Source organism: Amphibalanus amphitrite, unplaced genomic scaffold (assembly GCF_019059575.1).
Source record: "Amphibalanus amphitrite isolate SeventyFive unplaced genomic scaffold, NRLGWU_Aamphi_draft 000875F_arrow, whole genome shotgun sequence".
NCBI classification, from domain to species: domain Eukaryota; kingdom Metazoa; phylum Arthropoda; class Thecostraca; order Balanomorpha; family Balanidae; genus Amphibalanus; species Amphibalanus amphitrite.
In genome coordinates, this window is record NW_024882369.1 from 137,967 (window position 1) to 161,743 (window position 23,777).

A 23,777-nucleotide genomic window follows, 5' to 3' on the forward strand; every position below is an offset into this window, starting at 1 on the left:
CACAAAGTGTAAGCCAGTGTCAGTTCTCTTTACATAGTCATGGTTCAGTAGATTCGGTGCCTTTTTTCCGCGCGAGAATAACTTTATCCTTTAGCCACACCGGAATGATGCTTTCCGAGTAAGTGATCACTTTGATATGGCTTCCGCAAGTCCAGAACAACTAACCAACTAACCCCTCCGTGATGCCCTCCAACCACAGCGTGAGCTGGCCGAGCGCTACATGGCGATGGGCGTCACCAAGTCGGCGCTGGACGTGTTCGAGCGGTACCAGCTGTGGGAGGAGGCCATCCGCTGCTACCACCTGCTCCAGCAGCGACAGCGGGTGAGTGCGGGGCTAGTGGAGCGGCTATTTGAGGATGCCTGAGACTCTGGGTGGGAGCTGGGTGAGAAGATGTAACTGAAAACACTACTCATTGCCTGGTACACGGCTTTACGTGGTTGTCAGTTGGTAGAAGCTCAATGAGATATTGTTTTTGTATATGTAGGCAGCAGCTACCAAAATCGAGTTTGTTTTGACTTGATATAGCTTAGTGACGGGATGGATCAGAGGTGCCAGGACATTGAATGACGAATCATCAGGGCTGCAGGCTTAAGAAGGAGTTCGGTGAGGGGCCTCATATGTTTTTTTTTTCTCTTGTATCGTACTTGTACCTCGAACCATAAAGAATCATCAAGCATCTCGACCATCTCAAAATAGTAGGTACTTTTTTAAAGTGTGGTTTTGACAAATGCATAAACGCACTTCTGGGCGATGCTCTGGTTGAGTGCATCACCAGGACGGGGTCACATCGCGTGGATTTGAGTGTCACCATAAACCATTCCGTCCTCCCGCCACCAGGCAGCAGAAGTGGTCCGGGAGCAGATAGCCGCGCACGGTGAGACGCCCAAGCTGCTCTGTCTACTGGGTGACGCCACAGACGACGTCTCGTGCTATCAGAGGGCCTGGCAGATGTCCGGGGAGAAGTACGTGCGCGCCGTCCGCTCCGAGGGATTCTACTACTACCACAGAAAACAGGTGGGAAGCTGTGATGTGATGGCTGGCAAAAGCTGGTGGTGCTTAGCGGGCGCTGACTGCTACACAGCATATACTGGTACTGTCTGGTGTGAGGCTAGTGTCGAAATAGTGCGATGGATAGCTATTGATACTGCATTGTTGCAGGCGGGCTGTTTACTCGGTGCGTTCCTCGCAGTCTACGTTTAAATTTTGGTACACACTTGTTACTTCTTTTCGCGCCGATGCCCCCAGGCTGCTGTTGTTGTCCACGCGCCCTAAAAACCGAATATTCACATTCCATAATCGCTGGTCACTATGTGGAATGTGACCAATGGCGTTATACGAATGTTCACCAACCCTGACTATCATCCCCCCACTGTCTCGTATTCGACAGTACGAGAAGTGCCTGCCGCTGCTCAGTAAGGCGGTGGAGCGCAACTCGCTACAGTTTGACGTGTGGACCCGGCTGGCGTTCGCCGCACTGCAGACGGAGGACTGGAAGACGTGTGCCAACGCCTACCGGCGCTGCTGCTACCTGGAGCCGGACGTGAGTGGGAGTTGCGAACCGAGCCACTTAGCGGCTGACTGGCTGATAGTTGACCCCGTCCTAATGTTGTGACTTGGCTAGAAGGTGTGATGAGGTGACTGTATCGATTCAATTGACAGACATAGTTACAATGACGATGGAAAAGATCATTACTTTCGACCAACCAATATAGCTCGTGTAAACGGTGGAAGGTGAATGCCAGAAATGTTCAAGTTTGTTATTGGTTGAACTTCAGAAAAGTGCAGTTATAGATGTAGGCATTAAAAAGAAAAATGGAAGAAGTTGCGTTGTCAAATTTTCGTTTGGGTCTCTAATTAGGTTTGATTCCATCTCATTTAGAACTACGAGGCGTGGAACAACATCGCGCACGCCTACATCCGCCTGGGCCAGAAGGAGCGCGCGTGGAAGACGCTTCAGGAGGCGCTCCGCTTCAGCTTCGACAACTGGAAGATCTGGGACAACTTCCTGGTCGTGAGCCTCGACATCGGCGAGTTCGAGGAGGTGAGGACGTGCGCCAAGTGTTGAATGCGTCTTTAGAATCATGAACGTTCGGATGCCGATTGTAAAGAGTGGAACATTTGTAGCGTATAGGTACCAAATATAAGCTTTGCTTTTGCGATACACTACTCTTGCTCTTACAGCCGTGATGTTTTTTTATTATTGAATTTTGTATATTTGTATTCATCCAGTAGGTTATCCGGGCTCTAACGTGCCATTTCCGCCAATTAGTTCCTGGTCGTCAATATTCATTAATTGCCATTGTTCTCTCAAAACTGAACGCCTCTTTCCACCTACCTTGGCCTCTCGGTAACCGGACAAAAAGTCAAAAGGAATAAAGTCAAAAGACAAATAGTCAAAAGACAAAAAGTCAAATGCAAAAAGTCAAACGGGATAAAAGTCAAAAAGATAAAAGTCAAAACGGATAAAAGTCAAAAGACAAAAAGTCAAAAGCAAAAAGTCAAAATGTGCAAAAGTCAAAAACGCAAAAAGTCAAATGACAAAAAGTCAAAAATGCAAAAAGTCAAAAATGAAAATTCAAAAAGGATAAAAGTCAAAACGGAAAAAAGTCAAAAGCAAAAAGTCAAAACGTGTAAAAGTCAAAAGACAAAAAGTCAAAAATGCAAAAAGTCAAAAGGATAAAAGTCAAAACGGAAAAAAGTCAAAAGACAAAAAGTCAAAACGAGTAAAAGTCAAAAGACAAAAAAGTCAAAACGGAATAAAGTCAAAAGACAAAAAGTCCAAAGCAAAAAGTCAAAACGGGTAAAAGTCAAAAGATAAAAAGTCAAAAAAATGAAAAAAGTATAAAATAGAAAAGTCGAAGTCAAAGTCTGAAATAAAAAGTCAAAATGATAAAAGTCGAAGCATCGATCTTTTCATCTTTTGAAAAAAATATACAGCGCAACGTACCCTACCCACTGAAGTTGTAAGGAACATGTGAGTACGCGAGGGATTCTGACAGGTACCGGGGTCCGCAGCAGCGGGGCAGGGACGCTGGCTGCGGTGGTGGGGCCCACGCTCACATAATACGCGTTGAGCGCTTCCGGCGTGCACGCTGGCGCAGCAGCAGTGGCACTCTTCCCCGCCCCGATCACCGGCCGCAGCACTGTCCACATCCTCGCCGGTCCTGCCTCACGCAGCTGGTCAGCATAGTATGCCGCGTGGTCACGTCTGATGGCCGCTCGACACTGCCGGTTCACCACCGTATACTCGGCGCGCGGGCCGAGCAGTGCGCGCCTCCGCGCCAGCAGCGCTCGCGTGGCGTCCGTGGTGCGCGGAGCACCGGGCGGCGGCAGCCCCTCCCCCATGGGAGAGGGTGAAAAAGCAGTGCCTCCTCTAAGCAGTTTTGACTGGGGGGCCCGATCACGGGCAATGACAAAGGTAACCCCTACCAAAAACGTCTAAGACTAAAAAATGACTAAGGTACACTCGGGGGCAGATTGATGTTCCACCACTCCCTACCCATCGGGCTCCTATGGCTCAGCACTGGCTGCTGTCAGTGTTGCCTGCCGTCAGCACTGCTCAGCACTGACTGCCAGTGCCAGTGCTGCCAGTGCTGCCACTGGCAGCAGCCAGTGCTGAGCCATGGGAGCCCGATAGGTAGGGAGTGGTGGAACATCAATCTGCCCCCGAGTGTACCCCTCAGTGACCAGTTTGGAGGATGACTGCGGGGCTGCAGCTCCCGCAGTTAACATGTTAGAGGAGGCATGGGTGTCGTTTTGTATAGGCATGGTAGGGCCCGAGCCTTACCAATAATTTTGGAAATTTAACATTATGCCTATGGCGTTGCGTGGAAAGAATCGCTTTGAATTGGCAAAAATTTACATTAGAGCCCTACCAATAATTTTCGGAAAGTGTCGCCCCTGAGAGGTTTTTGACTTTAAGGAATTTTGACATTGATCATTTGACTTTTTGTTACGGAGCGAGCGAAGCGAGCGGAGTCTCATAGTGGCGCGTGGTAAAGTTGGACATTTTTTTAAGAACCCCCAAAACTGCAACCTCAATAACGGCACAACGGCTGGGCCGATTGAATTGAAACTCGGTACACAGTTAGGTCTCCATCAGATAATTCATCTGCATGTGTTAAGGTTGGGGTGCTGCTGCACGTGCGCACGTGCAGGGGTCGTTTCCAGATCTCGAGAACGGCTGGACCGATGGCGCTCAAATTTGGTACACGGTTAGGGACCAGTTAGTAGGGTGCCGTGCACAAGTCAGTTGGGACCCATTTTGCACGTGCGCACGTGCAGGGTGCCGCTTCCAGATCTCGAGAACGGCTGGGCCGATTGTGCTCAAATTTGGCACATCACTAGAGACCGGTTAGTAGGGTGCCGTGCACTAGTCAGTTGGAGGTACCCCCTCGAAATTTCGCACGTGCAAGGCCCACCCTCTCGCTCGCTCCGTTAGTCGCCCCATAAGGCGTTATACTGGTCTTATGGTTTTTTGGATATATGACTTTTTACTTTTGACTTTTTCTTATTTGACTTTTTCCATTTGATTTTTATCATTTTTACGTTTTGCCGTTTCTTCACTTTTTGTCTTTTGACTTTCGCATTTTTTGACTTTTTGCCATTTGACTTTTTGCTTTTGACTTTTTGCGTTTTTGACTTTTCGCCATTTTGACTTTTTGCCATTTGACTTTTTTGCTTTTGACTTTTTGCGTTTTTGACTTTTCGCCATTTTGACTTTTTGCCATTTGACTTTTTGCTTTTGACTTTTTGCGTTTTTGACCTTTTGCCATTTTGACTTTTCGCCATTTGACTTTTTGCTTTTGACTTTTTGCGTTTTTGACTTTTCGCCATTTTGACTTTTTGCCTTTTGACTTTTTGCATTTTTGACTTTTGGACGTTTTGACTTTTTGCCATTTGACTTTTTGTCTTTTGACTTTGATCCGTTTTGACTTTTATCCATTTGACTTTTTTCCATTTGACTTTTATCCATTTTGACTTTTTGCATTTGACTTTTTGTCTTTTGACATTTTGTCTTTTGACTTTTTGTCCTGGAATCTGGCCTCTCTTCCCTCTCCAATCGCCCTCACACTCCCCCTCACTCCACCTCTCGGCCAGGCGATCAGCGCGTACGGCCGCCTGGCGGAGATCCAGGAGCGGCACGTGGACTGCGAGGTGCTCCGGCTGCTGGTGCGGGCTGTACTGAGCGACACGGCTGACCGAAACGGCGTGGGAGCCGGCCGGCTGCTCACCAAACTGACCAAACTGTTTGGACGGCTCACCGCCAAGGTAACAGCAGGGAAGGACTTAGAGCGAATGGAGGTGGTCCGCTATAATTACGTTAACGGTATACATAAATGCCCAAAGGATGTAGGGATGGAAACGCTCAAATCTTGGTTAACTGGTTACTCAGCTAAAGCATGCCACTGACCACCCATTTCAGCTAAGATCTCACCAATCTATTTCCTCCCTATCGTCATATTGACAGATCTTTGTGTGCATTGCTCACCAATAAAATGTTTCAGCTGCGCCATATGTTGTAGTAATCTTATGCGCCATTACCGTCAGGTGACCAACAACTCGGAAGTGTGGTCGCTCTACGGTGACCTGACCGGCGCCGCGGCAGCCTCCGAGGAGGCCCGCTTCCGGAGGATCCAGCACTATCAGAAGGCACACAGCTGCCTGGCGCAAAAGCCGGGCGCAGAAAAACAGCTCAACCTGGCTAAGCAGATGCTGGAAATCGCAGTCAAGGTTGGTGACAGCATTGATAGTTGGTTCAGTTGCAATATTCTCTTATGTGGAAGTCAGATATTTATTATTTCTTCTCGAGTAAGCGATATCAAGATATCCAGTGGTATAAAGTGGTATATGATAAGAAATGACAAAGGAGGCATATTTTGGATAAACTCTGTATTTCATTAATAACGTCGGTATCTTATTCAAGATGGCTTTTGTCATGTTTCACGTTGGTCATTTCGCCACACGGTAGCACCTGGCTTTCATTTCCTCTGCGTATCGCTGACCTCTGTGTTCCGTTGGACAGCTGTCGGAGGCCGCTCTGACCTGGGTGGAGGCCGCCGCGCCGGGATCCGACGTGGCCCGCAGTCTGGCCTCGGTGAAACTGTCAATCCGTGGGACAATCACCAAGGTTAAGGTACGGCGACGTCGGGTCGGCTTAGTGAAGGATACCTACTTATTCTGTTAGAAAACTTTTAAGTGCTTGGGCTCATGAGCATTATATTTGGTGTGCTGTAATAACTATCATAATACTACCTACGCAGAATATAGCCAAATATTATACAATCCGGTTGCATACAGCTCTCCATAACTCTGGTTCAATAACGCCTGTGCCACGTCCCATGAGTTCAGTAACAGCTACATCTGTCCTTAGTCCAGTAGTAACCGTATGTTTCTGTCTGTCCCTGGTTCATCAATCATCATGAAACGACCCCCCCCCCCCCCTAATGGTTTTGAGTGACGGTGCGTCTCCCCTCCTGCAGACGGCGCAGACTGACAGCTCCGGTCAGGTGCGGGAGGAGCTGCGGCAGCTGTACGCAGACGCCGAGACGGGTCTCCAGCGCGTGCTGGATGCCATCCAGGCCCGCCAGGCCAGCTAGCACCGCGTGAACCATAGGCGTGGGCTGTGGTGTCGGCGTGGGCGTGCCAGTTCAGGAGGCGTGTGGTGTTGTTGGATTGTACGCCGTTGTTTGTTGTATGAAACAAGTGGCATCGTATTTTGATGTTTTTTTATGAACCGTATGTTTTCTCATCATTGTATTACATAAATGGTGATCTATATTTTGTGCTAAATGTGATATATGGGTTGTTATTGGAGGGAAGTGCCGATCACAGAAGCCAGAAATTGAGCTCGCACTATACTGAATTTAAAATTGTTATCAAAGTTATGCTGCCCTAGGTTAACCCGCGACCGCCTGGGGGGGGGGGTCGGATCCGACCCCCCCTCCGTTTTTCTTGAATAACTCATGAACCACTTTCGCTATCTACCTGAAACTTGGCATACCTTCTCCCCCATCAATTTAACGTCTCCTGTGCAATTTTTAAGAAAAAAAAATTCCAAAATTTTTTGAAATATATCGATTTTAGTGATGTAACTACATGGCGTTTTTAGTCAAAAAGTGGTAAATGTTTAAAAAATCGCCAAAAATCAGGGTTAAAAGCAAATTGCAAATTAAGGACATGAAAAGACGCAGCTCAACGAGTTCTTTAAAATGGCTATCTCGGATTTTCCATAAAATGCGTTTTTCACCCCTAAAAATTCAAAAAACTACATTTTTTGGAAAACAGCTAATAAAATCCAAAATTTTGGGAATTTCCAAAAAAAAAACTGAATATATGTTGTAGAGCTCTATTAGAACATTAGATGCCCCAAATTTCAACTTTCTATCTTGATTTTTGACCCCCAAATTGTAAAAAAATAGCTCCAACATGCATAGGGCATGGTGACGTCATAAGCATTTTCGTGAATTAGAGGCACTTCTGAACATCGCATGTGAAAACATATGGCACCACTAGATTTCTGGGACAAAGCTCGTCTAGAAAAGTGTATTTTTATGTCAAAAATAAAAAGTTGAAAAATTGACTTTTTCTTAGCCCTCCTTTAGTTATGTAGGGTATAAACGATTTTTTATGCTTTCAATGCACACTTATCACCAGCACAGTGACTTGGGGTCACATATAACCATTACCATCGGATTCGGCGTGAAAAATAAGCCATAAAACATGTGTCGCACGCCCATGTAGCAGAAATTGAAAACCGTGACCTTTCGTGACCTGACCTGACCTTGACCCGTATTTAGTATGACCCCTATACGCACATGGTACCTTCACTAGGCCTTTGAGGTCATTTTTGGTGAGTTTCGAGCAGCAGCTATCGATTCCGCTGTCCGTAAGCCTAATCATGCAAAACCCCTGAATTTGACCTTTGACCTGACCTTGACCCGAAAGTTGACCTCAATCTTAAAATCTTAAGAGTGCTTTGGGAAGGTCTCGTAGAGACCTTTCGAACGCCGCCTCGCGGAGCTCGATACGACCATTGGTTCTCGAGATAACAGGGGGGGGGGGGTCGGATCCGACCCCCCCCCCCAGGCTGTCGTGGGTACGGAAATAGCCCAGGCGGTGCCGGGTTAATCTCAGACGAGTATAATCTCAGTCTAGTACGAATATCAGGTGTCAGATGTCCCACATAAAGACGCTAACTCAGGGGAGCATATATTTCATTTCATATCAGAATCAGTCGAACCGTATGTGTACCCTGGGCTTCTGTTCCGGCGCAGCGGCCGGCAGTGACCGCCGCTTCTTCTCTGCCGATTGCACCACCACAGCCTCGTCAACATCGTGCGTCATGCCTCTCCAGCTCTGCCCGCCTCCCTTCGCCACGCCCGAGCGCTGCCCCGCCTTGCTGGTTTTCTGCACCGCGTCGCCGCTCTCCGCCTGAGGACACTCGCGAGACATGTGGCCCTGCTTCTTGCAGAGGAAGCACGTCGCGAACGGCAGTCCGACGATCTCCCCCTTCTTGGGACAGTCGGAGAGGCGGTGTCCGGCCTCGCCGCAACGGAAGCAGGCCGTGCCCGCGGCCGGCTCCACTGCCGTCGCGGTGCAGTCGGTCAGTAGGTGGCCGCGTCCCCCGCACTTGGTGCACAGCAGACGCCCAGAAGACTTCACCTTGCGCTCCTCGGCACGGCGGGCCTTCCGTAGCAAGCGGCGCGCCTCGTTTTCAGTTTTGCCGCTGTCGATGAGCTTCTGCCGGAGCGCCTCAAGGCGAGGCACCGCTTCTGCAGAGACCCAGAAGCCGTCGAAGCGTGCCAGCTGTTCGCCTTCCTGCAGAGTGAGACCGCACGCCCGGCCAGGCACGCGCCGGCGCACGCGCGGCGTCTGCTGCGCCTCCAGGAACAGTCTCCGCTCGCGCGCGGCCCGCTCAGTCTTGGTCTGGGCGGCGATCATGCTGAGTTTCAGCTTGCGATGCTCCTTCCGCACTAGCTGCTTCATGCGTCGGTTGACCTTTTCAGCTGGCAGGCCGCGCTTCTCCAGCTCCTCGCGCGCCGACATCAGCCGACCGGTCTCCTCCCGCGGCACCCACATCCCCTCGAACTGAGCCATCGACTCATCGTCCTCCGAGTATTTCAGCTCCACGTTCTCCAGTCGCACGGGCAGCTTGGGTCGACGACGCTTGGGCTCCGGTTTGGACGGCGTGGCCGGGGAGCTTTGACGCATCAGCTTTTCTTTCTTTGCCAGTTGGCGTGCCTTCATTTTCTCAATAGCATCCTTGTTGTATGTCTTCTTTTTCCTCTTTTTCATGGCCCTTTTCTTCTCATCTAGTGAAGGGGCACTTTTCACCAAGTCGTTTGATCCATCTGTTGGCTTATGCTTAGATGTCTTCTGTTTCTTACTGGGGTCTTTAGAAGCTTTTCCAGACATTGCATTGTTTGCCCTCACTTTTTCTTTTTCATGATCTTCACTGCCAACAATCCCTGGATGTTTTGCTACTTTGATTTTCTTGGTGTTTTTAAGCATTATAAATTATAATTCTACCACTGTTTAGGGCTTCTTTGCTTGTCCTTGATTTATTCACCTTAATTCTTACAAACAAAGCAATATATTTCAATTTGGTTGCTCTTGTCTACTGAAAAGGAGATAAAATTGGCTTGTATGAATACAATCACAGCTTTTGAACATAAGACACACTTTAAACACACTAAATATTCAGACAGCCATCAGGATGAAACTACGATCACCAGCACCAGCTAAATTGCCGCATCACCTCAATCGACTTATGACATTCCATAGTAAGACCAGTCCAAGGCTATATAAACCGTCCAAGCCAAGGGTGAATATTTGTACCCATCTCAGTCAAAACTTTATAAAAAAAAACAATAATCATCTTGAGCACTCAGGAATTCTAGTCATGATATCATGACAGTCAAGACTTAAAATCAAGAAACTAAGTATGTATGTATTATGTAACTTGTAAGCTGGTGTGGGCCCAGTATCATTATTTAATTCAATGTTGGGGATTGGGACTGCATTTTGGTACATAATTAAAAAACACCAACTCTGAACCCTTTTAGGCAGCTGAATGTCTGGAAAAAATAGATCAATTTGACACTTTCCACTGCAAGGCACCAATTTTTCCAAGACTCCTAAGTCCCATGACAATGAAAATTATCTTATTGTCAGAGCATATCAATATCATATGATATTGATATGATATTGTCATGTGAGGAATCAGGACCATAAATACCGGCCGAGCTAACAAAATTTTAACGGGTAATCTCCATTCACTTCTCTGTTCGCCGATACCAATAGACCTCTCGATGTCCGGCCTCAAAATACCCTTCCAACTTCGAACCCTGAATAATCCCAATGCGTACCTACTACCTACATGTCAACGGAGACCGGAGACCAAGAAAGACGTCTGGTCAAGGCCTTGATATAACCCTGGTGACGTGACGTTATAGCAACTAGCAACAGCAAATCAAATAACAGCTAAATACATCGAAATTGAAATAGGACGCAAATCTCCCCCGCCCTTGCCCACACGTGTTGTGGCTCTCTCTATCGTCTGGAGGTTTCGAAAGATGCTCTCCAGAGATGGCGCTAGTAAATTTGGCTGACATGACGTCATGCTAAAAAGTGATGGGTTTTGTGAGAGCAAATGTAATAATAGTTGAAAATTTTGTACTTTTGCTTAATTAAGAAAAAATAAATATACAATTGTTCAAAACAGCGTTTTCCTCATTCATCCTTCATTGTTTTTAGAGGAATATAGACAGTTTAAATATTTTTTCTTGACCGCAATTCGCACACGCACTAAATTAAAAGCTGGAGTTTTGTGCGTTCGTAAATCGTGATTTGAGAAAATAAGTTGACAATAATCTTTTGCACTTTTGCTTTACAATCATTTTTCAATGCAGATAAATGCATAAATTATTCGAAAATAGGCATATCTTTGAAATATTATGATTTTCCACAAGCAAATTTTCCCAAAAACTTGAACTACTTACAACTGACGAACGCATCCAATAATCTGGATGTCTTAGGATGAGTTCGTCATTTTTTCCCAAGGAAATACGATACAGTTCAAGCTATTTTTCCGATTTATTAGGGTACTTTTGCCAATGAATTAATAAATAAATGACAACAATTAATCTCATTATCAACCATACTCGGAAGAATTTTCTTCGCATAAGCGCGAACACATCCGCGCTTTCATGAAAAGTCACGCCTGTAGATGTCAGGACTGCTGCTTTATGTTTCGCAAGGTGGCGCAGCGCGCAGGGTACCGACTACCGAGGCTGAGGTCTCCAGACTCTCCACCACGATTTAACTTGGAAATGGCCGATGGGGAAGGTCTAACCCAAAAACGGACGCCCTTTTACACAGCTGCATAAAGAGAATGAATTATTGGCATAGCTGACCACACGTCCCCTCCCCCTCTCCGCCCCAGCTCAATAGGAAATATCGCCTATTTTCCTTAGTCAGTTATATTCTGACTAATTTCTCACTCTTCCCAGTAAACCTTAACATGCATGATGCAGATGTCCACTGCGTAAGTCGTGTGCTTCCGTAAATGTGCCAACTATATAGTGTTGCCTACACTCTACAGTACAGCCTACTGCTTCCCCATTGTCGTTATAATTGGTGATTCTCAGGTCAAAAGTTACACAGTGGTCTCAGAGAACAATCGTTTCAACAAATTAACGATTCAAACCGTTGCATTCTACTTATATTCCGGTCAGTTCTGCTACTAAACGATTCCGGCAAAACACTCTTTAGGTTATGTATTAGCGAACCACCACACAAAATTCGCCCAATCAATGGTCAGTTATTACTGCTGGGCTGAACCGTCATACGCTATATAGCCTATTGCAGTCAATATTTTCAGAACGATACTGACTGACGAAACACAACGTATTCGCGGATTCGCACATTGACATACGTTGGCACCCAGGTGGCCTGTCAGCAGCCGCACAAATCCGCACAGCGCAGCCGGGATTTGACATTGAGATGGTACACCGTAAAGCATGCCTTTCCACACAGGCACAAGCACAGGGACACAAATTCTCAAAATCCAAACTTATTCCAATACTGGTCAATTACGAATAGGCATAAAGTTTTGAGGTTTTCTCATGTTCATTCTTCTTTCAACACACGCGGCAGACTGCAGCAGCTGCAGAACATCTCACAGAGCTGCGCTGGATGCAGTCATGAGCTGGGACACGGTTTGTGACCAATGACCGATCGGGGGTGCCAGCCTCATCCCGGCACGCGATGCACTGGCCGCCGCGCAGTCGATGTCGGGGCACCGCCGGCATTCGCCGACAGGGTTCCATCCGATTCGGTGTATTGGTGGCAGCCCGAACAGTGACCCACGCGAAGCTGGCGGACGTCGATGGCCGATGAGCGATGCCCTTCCGCGACCGGCGGTGGCAGTCGGTCCCACATCAAGAACAGATACCAGTCATGCGGTCAGTCGGCGACGGCGCTGTCGCGAGCCGATCTGATGGTCGCGCGGTGGGCGTTGCCGACGTCCACCGGGACCGTCGACTGGGGGAGCGCGGCCGCCTCTTGGCCGCCGCCTCTGGTCGGCGCGCTCATTGCGCTGTGGGACGGCATCCACTGCAAGTCGTTCACTGTGAAGCGGTCGTTTGACCGGACCTGGCAGGCGGGGAAAGGGGGCCTCAGATGAAGTAAAACCATCCCTCAGGCCAGCTTGAACTGGCTCTCCACCTCACCATGTTAGATAAGCAGACACCCTCGTGATCATCGCAGCGATGATTGCCAATTGGTGTGTCATTATGGGAGAGGATGCCAGCCTCCTTTGCAAGATAGTCTGCCTTTAAATTAGTGCAGCCCGACCCATTGCCTGTGGCGCAGACTGGGCTTGATAATGCAGTGCAGGACACACCAAACGTAAGCTGCCATCTGTACCCCCTGTGCAGTAGGGCTGACTCAAGAGCCCAGAGTTGCCCTCCCCCCACCATTCTGTGCACGTGATAACTGGATGGGACATGCCATGGTCAGCATCTGTTCAAAAGCTGCCCTAAGCATGTAAAGCTCCACTGGCATGCTCAAGCATGGTCACAGTCAGTTCTCACTTCTCAGTTGAACCTCCAATGGAAACCCATCACAAAGTAGAGATCAGGGCGCCTCTCACACTGCAGCACACTCAACGACTGAGGCACCATCTCATCACTTGCAGGTGGTTCTTGCCAGGAGCAATGCCAGCCACGCACATCAGGTGATAACAGCAGTGTACAACTGCAATCTACAAGCATCCATGTTCTTTCTGGTTTTCTCCTGTTGAGATCCACTGCCATGCATGAACTTGATGGGCTTTTGTTGCGCTCCTCCCATGTGCAGACAGGTTTCTGCTGAAACAAAGCAGAGCAAATGTGATTAATAATGGCCCTGTTTCACCATCCAGACACTGTGTGCACTGGTAGCTACGGCATACCATAGCATCACTCAAATGACGTTGCATGTGATCTCTTAGTTTATGATCAATCGCATATGGAACAGAGTGAGAGGTTCTGAAAAACCGTACCAAGAACAGAGGTTTGAGTTCAAATACTGCTAGCATGCTGCTGGTGCTGGTACCGCAGCGTGCTAGCGTTCTGGGATGCTGTCATAGCTTAGCATCACAGTGAAGTTTGTTGACACTGCCATGGAAACCCAATGCTCTGACACACGCAGCGCACTGCAGTGCACTGCAGTGCTGAGCACTGCAGTGCGTGCTCTGCTGTGAAACACCACCCATGAACGTTGGTTGCATGACCAGGATGGAGCAGTGTGGCAGACAGTGATTTTAATTTTAATTGCACTTCCTAGAGATTAAAATGTTGTTGGTGAAATTGCTATTCATTATTCCTATTACCATTGTCTAAATTTCACATTTCAAGACAGCATCAGCATTGACATGTTATATAAAATAAGGTTTAGACTTCAGGTGGTCCCGGGTTCAGCTATTAAGTAAAACAAGGGCAAAAAATTGTCAAAAAAATATTTTAAAAAAATACCTGCTTTCATCAACACTTCATCTAATCTAACCTCATCCTCAAAGCAAACACCGTTTGAATAACAATGTAATATTTTGCAACCGCTGCACCATTACTGTCACGTACGCTATCCCTAGATTGGTTGCTGGTAAGTAGTGGTTGTCGTCATCAACTCGTCATGCAGCAGCTGATTGGGATGGGCGGGGCCTATTTTTATCCAGGCGATAGAGAGAGCCCGTGTTGTTTGCTTGTAGTTTTTTTTTTGCAGTGCGCAATTGTAGCGAGCAATTTGTAACTTTCTTTTGCAGACAGGAGATAGCAAATTATAGGGGCTAGAGAAAAAAGGTCTTATTACGAAATTTACGTTCTAGAATCAATATTCAAACATGATCTTGTTATGCCATAGAAATAACTAAAGTATATTTGGATTGTAATATTTATTTTATTGCCAGTTATTACACCATACGGTTCATTTCCCATTGCTTCTTTTTATTAACATAACTACGAAAGATAGCTACGAAATCCCGCAAATTACGCGTAAGTGCAGCGTAAATGTCTCTAGAAATTCACTGGCAATTATGACGCACTTTTGCGCAGTTGATTGCCGTCTGCGCGTCTGCGCCACGTGCTCGTTGTTTGTGGTGTTAGGTGTGTTTTTTGGACAGGCAGCAATATATCCAAGGCGCTATATCAATATAATATATCTATTTAGTATTTATTCGGGCATATTTTGAGTCTGACTCTTCGAGGTAAGTTTGTTGGATGGGTCGTTACTGTATTGACTATTGATAGGCTTTTCTTGGCGGGCGTTGCGTTGGGGGTGTCCCGTGTCGAGGCAAGTTCTGAGTGAGAAATCGGAGAGTGTCGAGTGGAGGTTGACACCCTGACTCGGCAGGGCTTGTGAATCAAATACAATAAATGAGTTATGCATCTTATTAAATGATAATGCTATTAACAAAAATGTCACCCCTGCAGAATGGCTGATACATCGGAAGATAAAATAGAGGTGACCGAGAATGAAGAATGGAAAACAGCAGCCAAAGGTAAAAAGAGGAAGCGGGCCAATACAGAGAAAATGGACGATGAGGCTGCTGAGCAAGGATCAGCCATGGATGTATCTCAACGTCCCTACTTTCCACCAGTAAAGAAGGAGAAGCTGCAGAACGGCACAGAAGTTCGCAAAATACCAGTACCTGCACACAGGTAAGTCTGCATGACATCATTTGTCATTTTTCGGTATTGAGAGTAGCAGCAGATTGGTGAGCTGAGTGTGTGATGCATCATAATGTTTTTTACCTAGGTATTGAACCTATCAACTCACCTTGTCGGGTTCCATCCACTACCACCAGTCTGCAAGGAAAAGGCTCGATGGCGAATGGATGGAAGGACGGGAGGAACCCTGCTTCATATGGCGCTCCAGTTGCCCATCTCAGAACACATTGTCATGACATACACACACTTAACTGGAGTGTTGTGCCACCATTGAGACTAACATTGACTTCATTGTGCTTTCACAATAGAATAGCAAAGCACAATTAGAGTGTTCATACAACTTACACATACTCAACAAGTCTATCTGGAATAGCTCCTGCTAAGCTAATCTGTGCTTAAATGACTGAAGGTCTGGGCACAGATAACAGTAGTACTGGATTGGAAACAGAATATTGGCAGTTGCAGTAAGAGGCCGAATGTTTTTATGCGACGGCGCCAAAATGGGATTCTCGCGTGCTGTTGGGTGGATAATTTGTGTGTTGTGTATTGCAAGAAATCGTCATTTTTGTGTTTTGTCGTTTACATTTAAAATCGGAGCTACCAATGTTACTTTCATTTGCTTAAAAAATTAAAGCATTTCACTTTTAATTTGATTATTTAGAGGGCACAATGCGTGGTATTTTCTTTTCAAAACAAAGTGTGGTGCAAAGCCTTACATACGTATAGGTACATCAGCAATGGAGGAGGGGAATGAGCGGTAAAAACCTGCCGTTCTGGCTACAACCCAACGAAGTACGAACCAAGAGGAACAAAAGATTAAAACAGGAGAAACTGTCTCACATGCCACCTATTCGCTTTTCTCACCAAAACATCTCTACGGGCTCAGTGGGTTGGCGCCATGGGTCACCGTGACCGGGCTGAGTGAAATCAGGACTATTCCGCTGCATGTGTGAGCTGCATTTCAGAAAGGAAGATTTCGAAGATGATCGTTCATTTCGCACCGGCATGCAGAGACAGCGCCGTCGGCTCAAGAGCGGCGCAGTCCTGTCAGTATTGACCAGCGTGGATTACGCGATGCCCCCTGTGCACGAGCGGCCAGCGAAACTAGCCATGGCATCCGCACGCCACTCACACCAGAAGCAGGTTATGAAAGACCAGACCGATGCGTTCTTCACGAATGACAATGTCAGCTATCAGGTGGCAACTACAACTGGTCGAGTGTCCGACAGTTCCTGGAGAATGAGGCGGTACTCCGAAGTCGAACTAAGGGCCTCAGATGGTGGTCACTGGTCACGTTTCAGCCCCGCCGACGCCTCCGCCCGAATGGCACCATCAGCATCACAGCAGGAGCGACAGCAGGATGGTGCTCTTGTCATCCAGGAGCCAGTGGCCGCGGTGGCGAAATCCACTGAAATGGAGGACCTGGATGACAGCGCCAAGGCCTCCCTGGGACACAGCTCTGGCGCCTTGGCACGCTCGGCCACCAGGCGTAACAAGTACGGTGCCTCCGCCAGCCTGCTGATCTATCTTGGGGCTACGCCGCTGGAGGTACGACTGGAGAAAGACGAGGAAGACATCGACCTCACCGTGAGGATCTGCCATATTTGGAGGCAACTGCCGAAGATGAAAGCTAACAGGAACCAGCTGCTGGTCTGCGATCAACCAAGAAGTGACGAAGATAGTCCTAAACCGGGATGTCGAACTGACCGGAAGTCGTTTGCAATGATAGCCACGACGTCCTTAGGAGCCTCCTTCCAGAGATGTATGCGACGGTTTTCAATCTATTTGCTGGAAAGTGTGGAAACATGGTAACTGATAAATGAGGCAGACACTCAAGACAGTGCCTGTCCATCGAAAGTCAGGAAGCAGACACCCCAGCGGCAATCGGGTTGCACCCCAGGTGCAACCCGATCGAGGAGCGACAAGAGGCCAAAGCTCAGCAGGGTCAAGAAGATGTAAGGCGGGGAAGTAAGGTCGCTGATGAAATTGGGAGGGCAGGCGAAGCGAAGTGACACTTGAATGGGTGTTTTGTGACGTTGGTTTGAATTGTGACGTTTGGATGGTTCGTTGTGACAGGACTGGTGTCGATTAGCATGTAAATAAAGAGATCAAACTCCCATGTACAAGTACTTTTTGTGGATGAGAGTGGGAAATCATTATAATCAAACCAGTGGCATACGTTCCCTCACCACGGTGAGGAAAGTGTAACCAGCAACGTTTAGTAAAATAAGTTGCCAACCTGCCATTATGCAAAAATGCAGCAATAAACACGAGCACGGCTAGATTGCTTATTTATAAGTTTCATTCACATAAACCTTTTTTTTTGCCTGTGTGAGAAGATATCGAAGTCTGGGCACGAAATATTCGGTTCTGTTTTCGGCCTCTTACTGCAGCCACCGGAATCCTGTTTCCAATCCAGTACTACTGTTATCTGTGGTCTGGGGCATTTACAACATCCGCTGGTGGGCTGTTCCAGAGATGCACACAACTGTTTGAAAACGAGCGCTGTCTTATGTCTGTGCTGGCGCGAGCGACGGTGGTTTTAAAGGCGTGGCCTCGAATGCCGGTCTGGGGCTGAGTGAACATGGACTGTGGCATTATGTGACTCTTTCCATGGAAAATCTTCCAGTATTGGATAAGGTCCGCTCTTATCAAGCGTCCCTGAATCGAGTAGTCCTAGTTCACTCAACCTCTCGGCGTAAGTAAGCTCGCGGAGACCTCGTACACGCTTCGTCCATCGCCTCTGAATGCGCTGTAGCTTGCGCATGTCGCCAACATATCCCGTATGCCATAGACACGAGCCTTTTTCAAGAACGGGCCGGATATGGGCTGTGAAGAGAAATATCATTCACATCGTGGATCGGGAGGCAAGACCCTCGCAGGAAGCTGTGGCAAATCCCAGAGGCCATCTGTGATAAGAAATCGACTGTTCGTGAAATTTAAGTGAAGTGTCTACGATCACCCCCAGTCACCGTGTGAAGTGGGTGTGGGTAGACGGCGTCCGTTGAGGGTGTAGTGTGCTCGCGGAGCGTCCCGTCCCCTGGAAAATCGTAGGACGGCACACTTGTCAGTATTGATTCGTAAGCCCCAAGAGAGACGTGTTGTAAAGAGTGGCTATGTCTTATGGTGTCTATGTATCAATATTAGAGTTGTGTGTCGGGGGAGGGGGTTGTGGTGACTGCCAAATTTGGTGTGGAGTTCTCATACACTGGCATGCGGCATATTTGTAATGCAATGTTGAACTGAAGCATAAGCCTGCCCGTACAATATCAATAGACATATATGCGTATACAATAGACGATATAGACTATACAATAGACGCAACATTGTGACATATATGTGTGGTGTACGCAGCACGATTGTAACGCTTCTTTCCAGGATGTCATCTATGTGATGTTACTTCTTCACGAGCGACACACGACAATAATGCAGCTTTGTCAAGTTATGAGTTATCATTGTGCTGACCTGACCTGCCCGCCCCGTTTACCTCAGATACACACCGTTGAAGGAGAACTGGATGAAGATATTCACACCAGTTGTGGAGCAACTGAACCTCCAGATAAGATTCAACCTCAAAATCAGGAACGTGGAAATTCGGGTTAGTGATAAAGTGTAGCTGGATGTGTGTTCCATTTTCCAAGTGTAGTTTATAAAGGCAAAATTAACTATGATAGCATACAAGTTTAGCGACAAATCCTACCTACCACAGGCTGTTTGCTTGTGTTTTGCTCCTACCTATGTTATTTATCAATGTTTTTTCACGAGGCGTCTTTTTGGAGGCTGTGTAACTGGTTAATTTCCTGGAAAATAAATACCAGTGCTGTGAATTTGGTATTTCCCTTTGGGAATCTTTTTGTTTGGCTATGCGTTCAGCAAAAGTGAATACAAGTTTTAGTAGTGTTGCTGTGCTAAAGAACCGGTGCTGATGCCAAAATGCCAGAAGCTTGATATCATGCTTGAGTATTATCTCATCCGACATTAACGATGAAAGTTCTGGCAGGTTGCCTCCAGCCCGGTGACGTTGCAACGACAACAAATATCGTTCGATTACGTTTTTTCATGTAGTAGTATTCAGTTATCGGTCATTTTAACCAATAAGTGTCGCTAGAGGGATATATATTGACCTCATTGTTCCAGACATGTAAGGAGACCACCGACGTATCGAACCTTCAGAAGGCAGCTGACTTTGTGCGCGCCTTCATCCTCGGCTTTGAGGTGGACGACGCCCTGGCGCTTCTCCGTCTCGATGACATCTTCATCGACTCATTCGACATTCAGGACGGTAAGTCAGACATCGATATATTTCCTGTGAGCGACAACATGGGTCATTGTTTTCATCACTTACCTGTTCCCTCTGCCCCACAATTTTAATTCACATGCTAGGTACCTGTGCAATGTGCATCGACTATTCCGTGGTAAGTCGTGAAAGTTTTCGCACTTGTCTCGTGGAAGAAAAGTTGTTCCTGAGGGGCACTGATACATTCCGTGTCCACAGTAAAACAGCTGAAAGGAGATCACCTGTCTCGCGCCATCGGTCGGCTGGCTGGCAAGAACGGCAAGACCAAGTTCACGATCGAGAACCAGACACGGACGCGGATCGTGGTGGCCGATCACCGGGTGCATATTCTGGGCGCCTTCTCCAACACGGCTGCCGCCCGGCGCGCCCTCTGCGAGCTGATCCTCGGTGAGTGGAGAGTGCCCAATGGCTCAGGGTAACGTGCCGTGAATTTGCTTTTTTTTGGAGTGTGGGCTTATTAACCCTGCAGGTTTGTGTGATGTGGTGCCTCAGTTTTATTGAACAAGGGAAGAAAAGAGAATTACTGTCATATAAGCCTTGTGAAATACTGTTGCTGTGCAGCTGCTCGGATTATTCATTCATGTCACTTACTTTCGTTTCTCTCGTAAAATGCTGTAAATATTGTTACCTGAATATTGTTGAATATTGGTAATGCACCTACAGTCTGCTGGATATGTTTTATTTTCTGTTCCAGGGAGCCCGCCTTCCAAGGTATTCGGTCACATCAGAAATGTGGTTGTGACGTAACATCTCAGCTTCTTCTATCGATGGACATTTTTTTTCTTGTTTCGCCCGATACCGAAAGGAATATTCAACACGAAATGTCGGGCAGCCGGACTGCGCGTCGAGCCGTGCTGGTGTGGTGGCACAATAGAGGAGCTCCAGAATGTGGCCTTCGCCTGGACACGTCAGCATGAGGATCTTTTACTGCCGTGTCGGTGTTACTGGGAATGTGAACGTTATGTCGAAAACGCCGACATTATCCGTTGGGACATCGGGCATATGTTCGTGTGTATGTGCTCATGAGATGATTATGAACATGATTCGAACGTTGAATGTAATACATTAACCATCGGGTCATCTCTCGTGACTGTTGCTGGCGATGCTGTGCTCTGTCAAACACCAAGGCCGTATATTAGGCAAACACCAAGGCCGTATATTAGGCAAACACCATGCGACCCATGCAACTGCTCGCTTGCCTTTTCAAGATATTTTTTATTCCATTTATTTTACATACCCTTAGACGATGTCTTTGCCTATTTGTATCCACAAATAAACACACAAACAACCATAGACATACACACAAACAAACTTCGGTTTGTTTTCAACATCTCCGCAAGCGCCTATTCTTGTCAGAGACTTTCTATGATGTCCCGAAAAAGTCCCGAAAACAAAAATTATCTAGGAAGGTATCTTCGCGTGCGAAATTGTGCTGCCATTTGCAAATGCGCATTTTTACCTTCCTTCTTCCTTGAAAGGCAATCTCGACAATTCGGGCGCCAGGTGGATTTTGTTTGGATTTTGTGGTCGATTGCTCCATTTCAATGTATAGATTGAGCTTCTAAGCTATTTTAATCATTTTATTCAGAATGGAGACAATTAACCGGTTTGTTCCACTAGGTCTTGCACTAGGTGTTCAGCATTCAAGCCGGTCAGATTGCTGATACAGCCTTGGGATTGTGGATAGGTAAGCTGGATAGCATAATAATAAATAATGTAACATGAACATAGGTGAATTTGACAAGCTCAATTTGGATTATGGTGCATAAACCACTATAAAAGTAATCTATTTATTTACTTTTTTAGAAACTCACCTGTTAAACTCACCTGTTAGGTTTCCACAACCTCGGCTCGTAAAGGAAGGAGTGGAAACCTATTGCGTGCAGAGACGCGCCAATTCCTTGGGTGGGCAGATGGCTGGACCTCAGGCAAGGAATTGGAATGGTGCGTCTGCATTTGGTAAAACACTGAAAAAAGAAAACTGGTGCGTGTTTTAAGTGCCAGAATCCTAGACAAGATGATCAATTATGTAAGTGAGAAAAGAGGGTACCGAAATGTGATACGTTCTCGGAAGGAAAGGTCAGGATAGGTAGCCTAGGTTAGTCCACCCGGTCCAGCTCGAGAAGGGCGGGCAGCAGCTACCTAGGGGGTAAGGGCGGAATATGATAGGTAGCCCAGGCGCGTATAACCCCGCCCCAACTTGGGAAGGGTGGGGCGCTTACCTGGGGGGGGGATGAAGGATGAGATGTGAATCGTTTGCCTTCTCTTATCCTGTGTGTTCGAACAATCTACTTCCCAGTGCGGCTTTCAGTCCCTTTTTAAACTGCACCAGGGACTCCTCGTTCACCAGCCAATCTGGGAGGGCATTCCAATCGCGCACGACTCTGTGGGTGAAAAACCGTGACCTTGCATCTATGAGACTCTGACACGTTTTTATCTTTCTACTATGCCCGCGCGTTCTGTTGTCGGCCTCCAGATCCCAGAGGATCTCCGGGGATATCTGACTGTGGCCGTGAAAAATCTTCCAGCATTTGATAATATCGGCTCGAAGGAGGCGTCCCTTCACAGAGAATAGGTCAAGTTCCTTCAGGCGATCACCATATTCCATATTGCGGAGCCCAATCACATTGCGAGTCCAGAGCCTTTGAACAGACTCTAATCTTTTGAGATCCTGTACATAGCCACTGTTCCAGATCGGTGACGCGTACTCGAGAATGGGGCGAATGTGAGATTTCAGTATATGAGTCATAAAGTCAGGCGAGCGACACCTGGTCGATTTCAAGAAATTGTGAGCAACTCCTCCAGCCTTCGCTGCTATGCTGGCACAGTGTTCATGGAATTTCATCTCGTTGTCGATGATAACACCCAGGTCACTACATGACGTAACGCAGGGAATTGTGTCACCAGCCAGTGTGTATGCCCCGGGCTCGAAGTCATGGAATCGTCGCCTAAATCGTATGACAGCACACTTCCTGAGGTTCATGCTGAGACCCCAAGACTCTGCCGTAGAGTGGAGCAAGTCTATATCCTTTTGTAGTGCCTCTTCACTAGTGTTGTGTTTATCGTTGTCTAATTTGATAAATACTTTAAGATCGTCAGCAAAGATCTTATAACTGCACGACAAACTGGACGCAACGTGGTTGATGTAAACCAGAAAGAGAATGGGTCCTAAAACCGATCCTTGAGGAACGCCACTCCGAACCTCCGCAGCTGAGCTCGTGGTGCCCTTAACAAGAACCTGCATCGTACGCCCCACCAAGAAATCTGTCAGCCATGTGATAAGTCGCCCTTGGACACCGACTAACCGGAGTTTTTCTAGCAGAATGGTATGGCGCACCACATCAAAAGCCTTTGAAAAGTCGAACAGGACTAGATCAACGGGATGACCCAGATCCAAGGCTACAGTTACCTCATCGTAGGTCAGGAGTAGCTGGTCTTCCGTGGATCGTCCTGGACGAAAGCCGAACTGTTCGTCACTGAGGATCTGATTTGCAATGAAGAATGCGTAGAGCTCTTTGGAAATTATCCTTTCAAGACTTTTGCAAGATACAGACGTGAGCGATACAGTCGTTACGAGAACCCTTCTTAAATATCGGTACGACGAGCGAAGATTTCCACGCCGAGGGCAGCGCTCCCTCCAGAAGAGACTGCCTGTAAATCATGAGAAGTGGTGTGCATAAAGTTGCAGCACATGCCTTAAGAAGTCAGTGTTCCAGTCAGAATAGGAAGAATAATGCTGGTTTTGTTGTCACCTTCAAGATCTGTTGCCGCAGAAACGGAGCCCAGTTTTACCAACAGAAAAATAGTTGCCTGCCGGAATTTTTGCCTTAAGACCGCTTCACATATGAAGGGTAAACGGAAAAGCCCTATCTGCTTACATGCCCATCACGTTTACACTCCGTATGTGAAGCAGTCTTAAGGCAAAAAATTCAGGCAGGTAGCTATTTTTCTGTTAGTAAAACTGGCCTCAGGAATACTAGGCTAGGTAATTGTGTGGATCAAGGTCTAAGGAGCTTGGGAAGCTGTGTGGATAGTGGATATTGGGTATGTATTTTTGTGATTGTTAACCATTTATACAAGATTGCCCGCTTGCTGTCTTTCATTTACTCATTGGTTGATTTTGCTGCAGTTCACCATTAAAAGGAAGAATCTGAAAACAGGGTGCCTGGGGCAATTTGATCAAGGATCTTGAAATTTGCTTAACCTTATCATGTGCCAATTAGCCTGTTAGGCACAAAGAGGGGGAGAGTATCCCAATGATCATGTGACT

General features: G+C 47.1%; 4 protein-coding genes across 29 annotated transcripts in view; 3 read left to right on the forward strand and 1 right to left on the reverse strand.

The window, feature by feature from the left end:
- LOC122367524 (tetratricopeptide repeat protein 27-like) overlaps positions 1 to 6,781 on the forward strand; it is a 39,835-nt gene extending 33,054 nt beyond the window's left edge. For all 10 annotated transcript variants that reach the window (XM_043340673.1, XM_043340676.1, XM_043340674.1 and 7 more), the window contains 8 exons: positions 200 to 322; positions 839 to 1,015; positions 1,389 to 1,541; positions 1,881 to 2,042; positions 5,102 to 5,272; positions 5,552 to 5,734; positions 6,027 to 6,137; positions 6,484 to 6,781. In XM_043340673.1, coding sequence (XP_043196608.1) covers positions 200 to 322; positions 839 to 1,015; positions 1,389 to 1,541; positions 1,881 to 2,042; positions 5,102 to 5,272; positions 5,552 to 5,734; positions 6,027 to 6,137; positions 6,484 to 6,600 — 1,197 coding nt within the window. In that variant the 3' untranslated portion in view covers positions 6,601 to 6,781. The remainder of the gene's footprint in view (positions 1 to 199; positions 323 to 838; positions 1,016 to 1,388; positions 1,542 to 1,880; positions 2,043 to 5,101; positions 5,273 to 5,551; positions 5,735 to 6,026; positions 6,138 to 6,483) is intronic.
- Positions 6,782 to 8,199: 1,418 nt separating this feature from the next.
- Positions 8,200 to 14,259, reverse strand: LOC122367513. 15 transcript variants are annotated; one of them, XM_043340630.1, is made up of 2 exons: positions 14,236 to 14,259; positions 8,200 to 9,623 (listed from the first exon to the last, which is right to left on the reverse strand). In XM_043340630.1, the coding sequence occupies exon 2, from the start codon at positions 9,512 to 9,514 to the stop codon at positions 8,234 to 8,236; it is 1,281 nt and encodes a 426-aa protein (XP_043196565.1). In that variant the 5' UTR covers positions 9,515 to 9,623; positions 14,236 to 14,259; the 3' UTR covers positions 8,200 to 8,233. The 15 variants fall into 15 exon arrangements, with proteins under 15 accessions (XP_043196565.1, XP_043196569.1, XP_043196577.1 ...); XM_043340634.1 differs by lacking the exon at positions 14,236 to 14,259 and adding an exon at positions 10,372 to 10,608; XM_043340642.1 differs by lacking the exon at positions 14,236 to 14,259 and adding an exon at positions 10,539 to 10,573.
- LOC122367514 (RNA-binding protein PNO1-like) lies at positions 14,243 to 20,589 on the forward strand. Of its 3 annotated transcripts, none has more exons than XM_043340647.1 (6): positions 14,243 to 14,535; positions 14,974 to 15,201; positions 18,703 to 18,808; positions 19,348 to 19,492; positions 19,706 to 19,894; positions 20,202 to 20,589. In XM_043340647.1, exons 2-6 carry the CDS (start codon positions 14,975 to 14,977, stop codon positions 20,252 to 20,254), a joined length of 720 nt encoding a protein of 239 aa, XP_043196582.1. In that variant the 5' UTR covers positions 14,243 to 14,535; position 14,974; the 3' UTR covers positions 20,255 to 20,589. The 3 variants fall into 3 exon arrangements, with proteins under 3 accessions (XP_043196582.1, XP_043196580.1, XP_043196581.1); XM_043340645.1 differs by having other exon boundaries at positions 14,290 to 14,747; XM_043340646.1 differs by lacking the exon at positions 14,243 to 14,535 and adding an exon at positions 14,808 to 14,833.
- A 404-nt stretch (positions 20,590 to 20,993) lies between these two features.
- Positions 20,994 to 23,777, forward strand: part of LOC122367512 (PR domain zinc finger protein 10-like) — a 28,394-nt gene continuing 25,610 nt past the window's right edge. The window contains exon 1 of the mRNA XM_043340626.1: positions 20,994 to 21,194. The gene's annotated coding sequence lies outside the window, so the exon portion shown is untranslated. The remainder of the gene's footprint in view (positions 21,195 to 23,777) is intronic.

What these genes read in the sequence shown, in the direction of transcription:
- LOC122367513 (XM_043340630.1), bottom strand. Translation starts at nt 9,514, where the DNA reads ATGCTTAAAAACACCAAGAAAATCAAAGTAGCAAAACATCCAGGGATT.
- LOC122367514 (XM_043340647.1), top strand. Translation starts at nt 14,975, where the DNA reads ATGGCTGATACATCGGAAGATAAAATAGAGGTGACCGAGAATGAAGAA. An exon ending in ATACCAGTACCTGCACACAG is followed by an intron (nt 15,202 to 18,702) that starts GTAAGTCTGCAT and finishes CGTTTACCTCAG; the next exon opens with ATACACACCGTTGAAGGAGA. An exon ending in TCAGGAACGTGGAAATTCGG is followed by an intron (nt 18,809 to 19,347) that starts GTTAGTGATAAA and finishes TCATTGTTCCAG; the next exon opens with ACATGTAAGGAGACCACCGA.